Source organism: Triplophysa rosa, linkage group LG14 (genome assembly GCF_024868665.1).
Source record: "Triplophysa rosa linkage group LG14, Trosa_1v2, whole genome shotgun sequence".
Classification (NCBI taxonomy): Eukaryota; Metazoa; Chordata; class Actinopteri; order Cypriniformes; family Nemacheilidae; genus Triplophysa; species Triplophysa rosa.
The window spans coordinates 12070491-12082999 of NC_079903.1; the positions used below are offsets into that span (position 1 = coordinate 12070491).

General features: G+C 38.2%; 2 protein-coding genes across 3 annotated transcripts in view; both read right to left on the reverse strand.

Moving 5' to 3' along the window:
• med13b (mediator complex subunit 13b) overlaps nucleotides 1-6186 on the reverse strand; it is a 34394-nt gene extending 28208 nt beyond the window's left edge. The window contains exons 1-3 of the mRNA XM_057351374.1: nucleotides 5421-6186; nucleotides 3898-4132; nucleotides 2499-2667 (exon numbers count right to left, since the gene is read on the reverse strand). Of these exons, the coding sequence (XP_057207357.1) occupies nucleotides 2499-2667; nucleotides 3898-4132; nucleotides 5421-5489 (473 nt within the window). The 5' untranslated portion in view covers nucleotides 5490-6186. The remainder of the gene's footprint in view (nucleotides 1-2498; nucleotides 2668-3897; nucleotides 4133-5420) is intronic.
• Nucleotides 6187-11018: 4832 nt separating this feature from the next.
• exoc3l2b (exocyst complex component 3-like 2b) overlaps nucleotides 11019-12509 on the reverse strand; it is a 31261-nt gene continuing 29770 nt past the window's right edge. For both annotated transcript variants that reach the window (XM_057351636.1, XM_057351635.1), the window contains exon 13: nucleotides 11019-12370. In XM_057351636.1, the coding sequence (XP_057207619.1) occupies nucleotides 12091-12370 (280 nt within the window). In that variant the 3' untranslated portion in view covers nucleotides 11019-12090. The remainder of the gene's footprint in view (nucleotides 12371-12509) is intronic.

Genomic DNA, 12509 nt, shown 5'->3' on the forward strand with positions numbered 1-12509 from the left:
GATGCGGGAGACGCACAACGTGGGGCAGAGACGTGCGAGTATGACACAGGCTGTGTGTGCGCGTCAAGTTTAAACGGCTCGTCCACGAGACGCACAATGCGGGGAAGAGTCGTGCGAGTATGACACAGGCTATGTGTGCGGTCTTCTGAATTGAACGGTTCTTTAGTATTTATTTGCCTAATATGATCGATCTGACTCTGCAAATGCCATAATAACACACACTCTCTCTCCTGCCTTCTGTTTGTTTGTTTTTTTAATGACGGACGTTTATGCAGTTGGCTAGGGCAGTGCTGATTAGGCATAACGGAGGTGTGCTCACTCAGTTGGTTAGCAAGAATGCCACTCAAAGCGGGCTTGGAACAGACTCGTTTCCTATTTTTCACATCGCTTCCACATCGCAGCCTCTTGCGATTAGCAAATCGCAATGTCTCACATCGCGATTGCGATTCGATTTCGATTAATCGTTCAGCCCTAGTACACACCATTCTTAAAACATCTTCTGTGTTCTGCAGAAGAAAGAAAGTTATTCAGGTTTGAAATGACAATAGGGTGAGTAATAATGACCGAATTTTTTATTTTTGGGTGATCTATCACTTTAAATGAAAAATAGTGGGTTTCATCGGACACACGCGCCTGGTCCGAAGTTAACTTCCGGTCGGTGTTTGTTTATTTGTCTATATAATATAATTCATTAATATAAATTAAATTTAATTAATTAATATTTACATTAATTGTAATAAAGTAGTCTACTTTTAAATGACTCTGTAGTTATTGATTCTTTGCGGATGTCTACCAGAATTTAAGTTCAGGCCACATAACGTTTGTTTATGTTGTTGCCACTGAAACGGTCTATAAATATGATCCTTTACCAAAACCTTAATGTTGAACTTTTTTATACTACACACCAAACTGATCCCATTCACTGCATTTAAAAACATAACTGGACCTGACTTTCCAGATCTTTCCCAGTGGATTGTCTCTCTCTGCATGCTTGAACACTAGCCCATTTCATGCCCAACACTGGCACGGAGACCCAGAATTTCCTGCATTTAAGCCAGCAGAAGTGTGCACGCTCACTGGAGGGATCAAGTGATGGCCCCTGGTAACACCAGGGCGTTCGGTGCCAGCTCTGCACGGTGCAGAGCACGAGCGAGAGAGGGCGAGACCTCATTCCTCATACGTTTGTTGAGCTCTGTTAGGAGTGTCATTAAGGAACGCCACCAGCAAACCACTACAAACCCCTCACGCACAGATGGCACTTCAAAGCGTGAGCAAAACCTTATATATTCAGTGTTCAAAGTGACCGAACCTGTTTTGTTACAAAAACAAAACAAATGCTGAAGAGCCTCGAGTCATTAATGCTTATTACAACGAATGTCTGATATCTACTCAAGTTCAGGCAGAGCTTAACAAGTGAAAGCAAAATGGTGGTTCCTGTTGACCTACCTACTGCGAAACCGCAATGTCAGTGTTTTGTGAGAGAGTAAGCTCTTTTTTAAAGCCTAGACAGAGGAAACAGCAATGTTTCCCAGCCCGTGCATCCTTAACCGAAGCTGGAGCCGGAGCGCTCCCACAGTAGGAAGCCATATCCTTCCACCCACCCACAGACACACCGCCGCACTTCTGCCCTGAGGGAACCAATGACATCTATTCAAATGAGGCAGACAATTAGAAGGACCGCATCTACTGCCCCTCCCTGCAATATCAGAATATTTCTCTCAAGACGGGCACTTAGAATCAGCCACAGTGGGAGGATGGCACGATCTGGTGCGGTTCTCACGCAAACAAACAGAATACCCCGGGAGGGTGCCCGTTTGAATATTTGGCGTCCAGAGCAGGGGCTTTTCTCTGTGCAAGGATGCCAACAGGCCTGATGTCACTCATCTGCTGCGATAAACAATGAGGATCACGCAGTAAATGCGGCAGCTTACTGCATGAATCCGCATCTCCGGACATGAAAACACACCGGGTCTTTGGTGTAATGTAAACATCGCGCAAAGCCAACAACAGCAACAGTTTCAATCCCCGGTCTGCACACCAATTTATAAATATAATTAATATCCCACAAGAGACTGCATTAGAGCGATTTAACCATAATCTTAAGTAATATAGTTCAGTAGTTTATGATCACTATGAAACCAGGTGCAATATGTCGTTCACCTAAAAATACAGTTTTCCCATCATGTTCTCACTCTCGTGTCATTCCAATCCTGTTTGACTTTCTCTCTTCCACAGGACACAAAAGAAGATTTTTTCAAGAACGTTGGTAACCAAACTACTGACTTTCATCATGTGGATACAAAACCACCGAGACATTTCTGCAGAAGAAAGCAAGCCATACAGGTTTGGAACGACACGAGGGCGAGTACAAATAATGCAAACCTTTTGATTATTGGGTGAACAATCCCTTTAATACAGAATGTGAAGTCACAGATTTATCAGCCTTTTGCAACATCTTCACGTGATTAAGGTGAAAGTATTTATTTTGATGTTTTTACCTTTTGTTGATTGGCTTCTCATCTTTTTCATACGGCTTGACAAACCACTTGCCGATACGAACGAAGGATCGATTCATGAGGCAGCGCTCCAACAGGTTATGGATGGCTTTGAAGAGCAGCGTTCGGCACTCGTAAGTCAGGCCGGTCTCCCATGCTCCGTCCTCATCACCTGTGCAGTACATAGAACAGAACTTTGTTCATATGTACACAGAAATGTGCTCTCAACTGCTGCAAGTTCACATAAGTGCCTTAATATTATTTGTAATACAAGCTAATATATTCATATAATGTATACTGTAAACTTTGGGTGACCACAGACATTTCAATGAGCTTTAAAGTGTAAAGTCAACATAAAAGAACAGGGAGGAGAGGACTCTTTCCCACTGTCATAGCACATCTGTATTTTCCATGCACAAATTGAATTAAGAATGCTTTGAGAACTGCCCATGACTCTGGCTTGGACATCGCAAAGGTGTTTGTTGTTGGAAAGGAGAAAAAGATTTTATAAGAGAAAAAATGTGTCTAAGAACAAGGAAATTAACCCCACTTATTTCTTCACTGACCAGCACATATGGAGCGGTTATGCCAATAAACAGTGGATAAAAAACAGATGTGTTATATTCTTATGACCTCAGCCAAGTCACATCTTACAAAAGTACTTCCAAGGATTTTTGCTTATTGTTTTATTCTGTACCAGTAAGGATTTTGTCTGCAGGGCCAGCTGGGCGAGTTGTCTAAATTATTTTACTTGCCAAGACAATATTTTTATTGGTCACAAATATCATAAATTAACATTCTAGTATTTGTCATTAAATGTTACCACAATGTACTTTCTTATAACTAAATGCTTTTGTTGGAAAAAATGAGGACATACGCTGGTGAAACATGCTTGTCAAAACTTTCTAACAAATTCCATGTTGGTCAGTTAAACAACAGTAGGTGTAGGAAAAGCCGACTGTCCGGAAAACTGCCATCCTTCTAGGAGCAGCTTACTTCTATACTGAAGAGGGTTTTATTGGTTATGATAATATCAATTGAAGCTTGAAGTTTTGTCTGATGCTATCCAAAGTCTGCCTGATCATTCATCATATGCAAAGACTACAGAAACATACTAACATCCTTCAATAGTTCCACTTTGACGTAACTGCATTAATGTTGTTTGCAAACCTTAGCGACTCCAATCCAATAACCAGTCTATGAGTCATGTCTGGAAACACCTCCAGTCTAACCACTGATTTTGCCATTAGAAATTTAGTTCAGCCACACATCATCCCTGACGTGCCAATTAAATGACATCTGAATACAAACCAGGAATTTTAATAAATCAGTGTCAGGTTGTTCTGTATGCATAAGTCATGGTTCTAAAGTCGCGTGTCAGCCTAAAAGGAAGCAGACGTACATGAGAGGTCATGGTGGACGAGCTCTGCGAAGTTGGGGTCGTCTCCCCACCAAAAGATCCAGAGCTCCCGGCGACCCGGGGTCTGGTGCCTCCGCCACACACTCAGCACATCCGCCTTCAGGCAGCGACTGAAGCTGCACAGGATGGGGTCCTCTTCTGTCACTGGGAAGAGGATTGGGGACGAGGTGGGGCCCTGCCATACAAAGCACTTCCATTTGATCCCTGTGAGGTCAGCCTGAAGGCAAAGAATGAGAGAGAACGTGTTAGAAAAATCCATCATGTGGATCTGTTGCAGCAATGAGGTATAGTGTGGATTCCACAACATTGAGATGTACTAGAAAAGAGTGACTCACGGCATGGCAGTTAATAGACCTGCATGTGCACAAACAGTGCCAAAACGACTGAAGTGGTTGATTCTGTAATTTTGTTGGCATGTGACTAATGCAAGAAGATGCCATCTAGCCATGCCCATAAAAATGAATGCACCATGATTCAACATACAATCAAGATTCATTATCACTAAAAAACAAGTGACATGCCAAACAAACAAAACATTTTCATACATATCTTTTTTATTAGTACCATCTGCTCCTGCCTATCAAATAAAAAACAAGTCTGTGCAAAATCAAAGCTGCCATGACATTTCGTATGTGTCTGTCATAAAAGTCTTTCAAAATATCTGTTATTCCTCTGGGACACGCATCCTATTTAGTTCATTGAGCTGCAGTTTTTTCTTGCATTACACCTTCCCAATAGCTCCACGTTTGGAGATCTGTATTAGAAGGTTAAATACATGGTTCGGTGTCGACAGATCCCCCCAATGCCATGAATTACAGGAATAAATGTAAGTGTGTGTATAGGAAAATGAGGCTCATATTAGCGGGTTACTGCGCAGATTACAAATGCAAAGTTGCCACTTGCAGACGGAACTTGCATATCTCCAGCCAACTTTACCAATACTGAGCAAACCACGCTAGTTTACTTAAAAACAGGAAATAATATCTCTACAACAAAGCTAAATGGTCGTTTTTACACGTCTTTGGTCGAAACGTTTCATATAACGTTACCGTCTAAACATTACGTTAGATATATTTGAGAAAAGAGAAGTCAGCGTTTAAAAGCGAAAGCATACAGGACATTAGTTGACAAGTGCATTACACATGAGTAAAATACACGTCAATATTGTTTAATATCACTCTCCCTAATACTGTCCCTTCAGTTGTTTTTGTACTCGAAGTTAGTAACTTCTTGCCAACAACTTGCAGCTCGTTCAAGCCAGTTAGTTCAGCAAGTGTTTACCAACGTTAGCTGACACTCCGATACGATCCAAATATTACAATAACAATATCTCAGACGCCAACTTCAGTACAAAACAAATACACATCCAGACGTCTCGTATGTCTATATAATAAACACAGCAGAAAATTTGTTTGACTGGTATTTAGATCAACAGGCCTCTTGTTGATTGACTGGCCGGCTAAAAATGGCTTCTGGCCCTCGTATACGTTCAGCTCATCTCTTACCAGACAGAAGAGGTTGGAGTGGCAGTCCTCCAAGCTCGCCCCGTTGGGTACAAAACAAGAACTCATCATCAAAGCGCAGTCCAGCGAGCCATCCTCTCTTTCAGATCCCAGGAACAAATAAATGCGATGGGTTTTGGACCGGATCCGTCTCTCGCAGGCACAATCAGCAGCAGGACGAGTTCGCGTCCAGCGAGCTAAGTGAATTAGCTTAGCTCTGGTGTCGCTCCGCTAAAGGTTACTCACTCACCAGGAATGCGTTAAAAATTCCGCTAAAAACTTCCCGCACGAACAACGCCGCGCATTTACCATGATCCGCGGTGAGATATTTTTCTCCTTCGGAGCCGATACATCAAAGAATATGTAATTACAGCAGCCAGAGGGGTAGAGAGGTAAATGCAGCCCTCCCCCTTTAGCTTAGCTTAGCATCGGGCTAACTGAAGTTAGCGACTAGCTGGCTAACTGACTGGCTAAGCGAGGTAGCAACAAACAGTTCAAGCCAGGAGAGTTCGGGTTTAAATTTCATTCAAATTCAGTCTCTCTCGTTTCCCGGTCTTCGTCGGAATGACATCAAAGACGAAGCGTTGAGATTCTGACGATAAAAAGCAGAAGGCTGTGGATATGAAGTGAAATCAAAAGAGAAAAGGCTGTGCGGTGCTTAGCTGTGTCTCACTGGTTTGTTTGAATACATTGGTCGCATCCTTTAATGGCGGCCACAGGGACACAACTCTGTACTACACTCTACTCCAGTCTACTCTAGTCTACTCGCCTCCGATTGGTAGCGCTGTGACTCGATAGAGGAAGACGAGTCGATGCTGGATTCCATTAAGCTCCAAAGGAGTCGACTCTCATGTGGAGCTGTCAACTTTTTCCAGATGTCTGAACGCCTCGTCACAGTAGGCTACTATACATACTACTGAATGTACTGTAGTCACATATTTAATGAGTAATAAAACTATTTATTTTGCCAGTGGTTCCATTTCCCATAATATATAACAACATATTATATGAATATGATATCACAATATTTAGACACAATGTTAAATACTCTTGAATAAGTGTCTGCTAAATTAATAAATTTAAATGTACACTATATCCTTACAATCTTGTCATAATTATGTATTTTCATCATATCTGTTACAGACAGCAGTTGGTATGATGCCACTATATAACTCTTTTACTAAAAGAGATTAATAAAAGAGACCAAACATTAATGAACAGTAATGTAGTAGACAAAAATATTGTATGTGTTCTAATGGTAAATTCGGTTGGATTTCCAATATGGAAGCAAAATGTCCCATTCCAACTACAGTAAATAGATGATAATATTGGTGACACAAAAAATTATAAAACAATGCAATGTAAGTCGCTTTGGATAAACGCGTCTGCCAAATGCATAAATGTAAATGTAAACGACATTATTATAAACATTAAACAACACTGATAAATCTTGGGCGAATGCATCCTCTGTAAATTCCTTAACCTAGTTTTCAGAACGATAAGATGGGATTTTTTTCTAAATATTTTTTATTTCATTTGTGAAATTGCTGTTGAAAGCTCTGTGATTTCATCATTCTGTACCCACTTTATATACTAATACACACTACTCATACCTGCTTCTTATCAGCCTTCAAATGTATATGTAAATATATGAAAAGTTTGCAAATGGCTTGTTGAACACAACTCACTAAGAGTTGTGTTCAACATGCTATTTGCAAAAATAAAAAAGCGCTAGCCAGGGAGAAACAAATAATGATGGTAACATTAATAATAACGCATAATATAACAGTCGTAATTTGATTAGGCTACTTCATTTTTAAAGGGATAGTTCATCCAAAAATGAAAAATCTGTTTACTCACCCTCAGATTGTTTTAAATCTGTATACATTTCTTTCTTCCAATGAACACAGAGAAAGATATTTGGAATAATGTTAGCAATTTTCAGTTCTGGGACATCATCCAGTACCATAGAAGGAAAAAGAATATTGACTGTTCTGTTGAACACATGATGAGATATTTGGAAGAATTTAGGACAACAAAGAGTTCTCTGGCACCTTTGATTACCATTTAATTCTTCCTACTATGGTATTCAATGATGTTCTGGAACTGAAAATTACTGGTCATCGGAACAAAGTAATTTATATACATTTATTCATTTGGCAATTTATACAGGTATGAAATTACATGAGCTTGAGTAAATGATGATAGAATTTTCATCTTTGGATGAACTATCTCTTTAAGTATTCATGAAAATCTGAAGAACATGGGTGCTAGTGGTTTTCCTAGGAGAGATGTGCTATTCAATCATGGTTATCATGGCAGAACATGAAACAAAATGTCATAGACTAAAGCAAAGAAATCATTATGATCATCATAAAAATACTGTATTCTGTAGCATACAGTATATATACAGCTTAGACTTTACCTTTTGGCCAGCACTTATCCTTTTTTACTCCATACAAGATTAATCATTGTTGCTTCTCTTAAAATGGATAAAATGTCTGAAAAATGAATAAATGTCTAAGTAATGTAAATGCTACATGCAAAAATCAGTCATGTCAGGGAAAGAGTGAAAGTCTTGTGGTGATACAAAGTAAATAGTTGTTTTGTATACATTTGTCATTGATGGTTAATAACCTCACGCTTGACATGCTGGCAATTTTGAAATAAACATAATAATGACAAAAGCCCAATTTTTAAATGTCAAATGTTCTAAGTAAATTATTAAAGTGAAGAAATATTGTTTCAATATTTAATTGAAAGATTAGAATGTGAATCATCATTACAGTGAATTTTCACACCTCTTATCAATAGTTGTTCCCCTGCTGTGTATTTGACATGCAACAATCTTTTTAGACATCGACAACCCTCCTCTCATTCTAGGTAACTTAGCATACGTGTATCTACAGTGAAAAGACATGTAGGGTAAATTGCCCTAAAGTGGGACATTTTTTGCATTTCAGATTTTGAGATCTGTAGCCAAAACATTACATACACAACCAATACCATTTTAAAATACCCAGGATGTGTCCTAATCAAATAAAAAAGAAAATGCAGATAACACATTCATAAAATAAATTATAGACATATTAGTGCTCTTAGTGCCAATCGTCTGAGATGAGCAGTTTCCTAATGTGGGACACTGAAAAGTCTATGATAAAAGGCCAATCTCTCCTTGATTTAATAGTAAAATGCTCTTTGTTATGGATGGTTGAAATATGGAAAATTGAACATCATCAGACAAATAATACAATATGATGCATTTATTATAAAGACAAGTTGCACAGAAAATGCAGGGATCCCACCATCCTCAACGATCTGCCTATACTCCTCTATGGCTCCTTTCATCCTGTCCTGCCTCCACTGATTTAGTTTCCTTCTCTTATCCTTTCCCTGAATCTGCCTCTCTCTCTGCATCTCACAATCTTTCCCTGTCTTTCTCCCCTTTGCCATTGTGATCTGAAATATTTATTTATTTAATTAATCATTAGATGCATAAAATAAAGTGGAATGGCTTTATTGGCTTTCCAAACTGTATGTTCTGTCCCCTTACCTTAACCCTACACCTAAGAACTACAAAAAGCCTTCAAACCATTCCCCAAGAATAAAAAAATCCCATGACCGTAAAGGAGTAGTTCACATTTTGTTACCAAAATGTTGGTAACAGAACAGCACAGCCATTCACTTCTATTGTAAATAATGCAAGTGAATGGGGGGTTGTTCTTCAAAAGATCTACTTTTTTGTTCTGCAGAAGAAAGAAAGTTGTACAGGTTTGAAATGTCAAAACGGTGAGTAAATAATGACAGAATTTTCATTTTGATGGTGAACTACTCCTTTAAACATCTGCAGTAATTGCATTCTAATATTGCAAAAATATATATAAGCCCACAAACCATGTCCCACCACACAATTTTGACTGACTGAAGTACTGTCCCACATTAGGATAATCATACTGTCCCACTTTTTGAAACCACATGTCAAAGTGGGACACTAGGAAATTTGATAAAAAATAAAATATAAAGTTATACTACATTTTGATGGACAAACATTTCATAAGCACATTTGACCAAAAAGTAGCAGGACTTCATTGTTTAAAATTAATTTATACTCCTTAATATCAAGTTTGTCAAAACTCTATGTCACTGACCTTTGGGAGGTCTTCACACCATGTGCTTCTTGTTTGTTGATTGCCCCGTCCTCAAAAATGACTGGACATCTGAGAGGTCATGTGATTTTGATCACAAGACACCACAGCTTTGACTAACCAATAGTTTCACTGTCATTCATTTATTTAGGTGGGAGCTACAAACATTACACTTTAAGTGTCCCACATTAGGCAGTGTCCCACTTTAGGGCTATTAACTACTGAATAGCTTACATGTTGTATTATCTGTAAATATTGTGCCATTGGCCAAAACGTGGTTGTGTCAAAATAGTAATAGTATGATTTTTGTAATCATCTGTATTTTTACTTGGAGAGTCTCAAAATGAGCAAATGGAAACCAAAAACTCACGTTTACGTTGAGCAAGCGCGCCATCTGGTGTACATGGTGTATAATCAGAAGCTGATTAGACTTTAATGCACATTTTAAACCATAAACGGGTGCGCAGATATATGCAACATTTAAACATTTATTTTTATAGTCATGAATATAAATATTTGTTTAGTTAACACTAATAACAGTATAAATATCGGTGTTCTATACTGGATAGATATCATATTTATGTAATCCAATAACTATACATTTTAAGTTCCACAACGTCATTTATTTATAAAATAAACTCGTTAGAGTTCTTGGAGGAAAGCTTTTTAGAGAACTGAAAGAGTTTGTTTAAATGACACAAATGTTTTGTTATGTAGTCTGCTGCTTCTCAAATTAGCAAATATTTACTTGTTCCAAAATATTTGACTTTTTAAAAGACATGAAAAATACGTAAGTATAAATGTAACAAAAAGAAATTTAAATATAGAAGCCACGCAATTTTGTAATAAATGTCTAAATAGCCCTCTTTTTGTGTCACAGTATCATTAATTAACACATTTAGCTCCATGACCTTTGCGAATGCGTCGCTTCGGGGGGACAAGCACTCAGGACCAAGGACAGCGGCTGCCAAATAATTCACTCAGCAGCAAGCCGGAATGACGTCACACTACCTGCATGAGAGGATACAGAGACCACAGTGTCTCTAACCAAGTACTAAATTCCACTACATAGCCTTATCAAAATGATGTCAGGATGACAGACTTTGTAAGATTCACAGAGACACAACAAGCATTATGCATAGTCTCTTTATGTAATGCTCAATTTTGAAAGTACCTATCAAAGAAAGATGATAAACTGCTTAAGAAAGATGCCTTAACTTTGAAAAAGGAATGCAAAGGCTGGTTTTCGACCTTAGACATTTGGAATGAGTATTTCTAAAACTTTCATTTCAAAAGAAGTTCTCATGTTCTATTACAAACAATGGCCTGTGCTATAAAACCAAACTTTTTGAATCCAATATGATTTACCTGCATTTGATCAAATCTGGTCAGTCGTCTTAAAGTGTGTTTGTAATATAAAAACTTGAATGAAAGAAACAGAGACATAAAAAGCTGATCCTCTGTCATTTATTTAACGGAGATTCCATGTATGTACACTGTAAAATATTTTCCTATAAACTAAATATCAGTTTATGTCAACATTCATTTACGTCTTTCATATGTACAGTACATTGAGAGTACCCTAGTTTACTTAAATGTTCATGAAATTCTTTTTTTTTCGATGCTGGTCACACATCAACATATACAGACTTATCCAACACATGCTGAGCTGACAAACTAGATGAAAGACTATTTTTGATCTCGGTGGCACAGTAAATGCAGATTCCATAAACTTCGTTTGAATAATTTCCTCGAGGTAAACAAACCCAAAATTAATTCATTTACTACATTGACCACTTTTTTTCTAAAATTATATATTTAGAAACAGATTTTTGTGTCTGTAGTTGTTGTTTTGGTTGCCTACCATTGTTGTTTCTATCGTTTATTACAGCTGAACAAAATGATTGGTGCAATAAATAAGTCTTGTGATATATAAATAGTCGCTCTTGATTTCTTTCACAAGTAAGTCTAAATAATCTCTAACAAAATACATTTATCTCTTATGACAAGATGACTAAATCATGAATTAAACACTTAAATATGATAAAATAATCGAAAGATTAAAGATAACTGCAATTTCATAGTACCTTAAAATCAGTCTTCAGTTATGTGCAACTAAAAAGCCAAGATCAGAAATGATATGATTAAGAGAACAAAAAACATCTTTTACTCAAAACTGAGTAGTGTTTCAATCAGTAGTTATGATTTTACAATACAGACTCTTGTGACCTCTGCAATTCACAAGACGAAAATATCCTTCTTAGAGATGGTTGCATAATATCACTTCTGCTTTGTGTGCTCAGTTGGAGTTCAATGACACTTGCACTATATATTCAGATAATAAAACATTCCAGATAAAATATATAAATCCCACAACTGTAGCACTGTCACATTCTCAGTTCAGAGATCCTGCAATGCACAAGCATCTTAACAACGTCTCATGTCATGACTCAGCAATAAAACTACTGACAAAATCAGTGTCGTTTGCTCCAGTGCTCTTCAGAATCTCCGAGAGCCTTTGAGATGGCTCACAGCATGTCATCCTGGTTCTCCCTGGTTGGAGTCCTCCTGCGACGAAACCTCATGCTGGAGAAGAGCGATGAGGCGGTGAGGGCGATGCGGCTCAGGCCCACGTTCAGACAGTGTACTTCTGATGTCACGGGCACTTCGGCGAACAGAGCCCTGTCGCGGGACACTCGCACAGGGCCGTCGGTATTTTCGATGTCTTTCACTATGTTCAAGATCTCTTGCCTCTCTGTTTGTCGGGTCATCCCACGGATATTCAGTATGGCGGACACATGCTTCCTCCTGCAGGCAAAAGAGTTTATTTACTCATGATTTATGTATGAGTAGAGTGTACAGCGTCATGATAGCAATTAAGCCGACTTAGAAAGGCTAAATCTAGAAAGAAATCTGTTCATCTATTTAAAAAAAAGAATAAAATAGA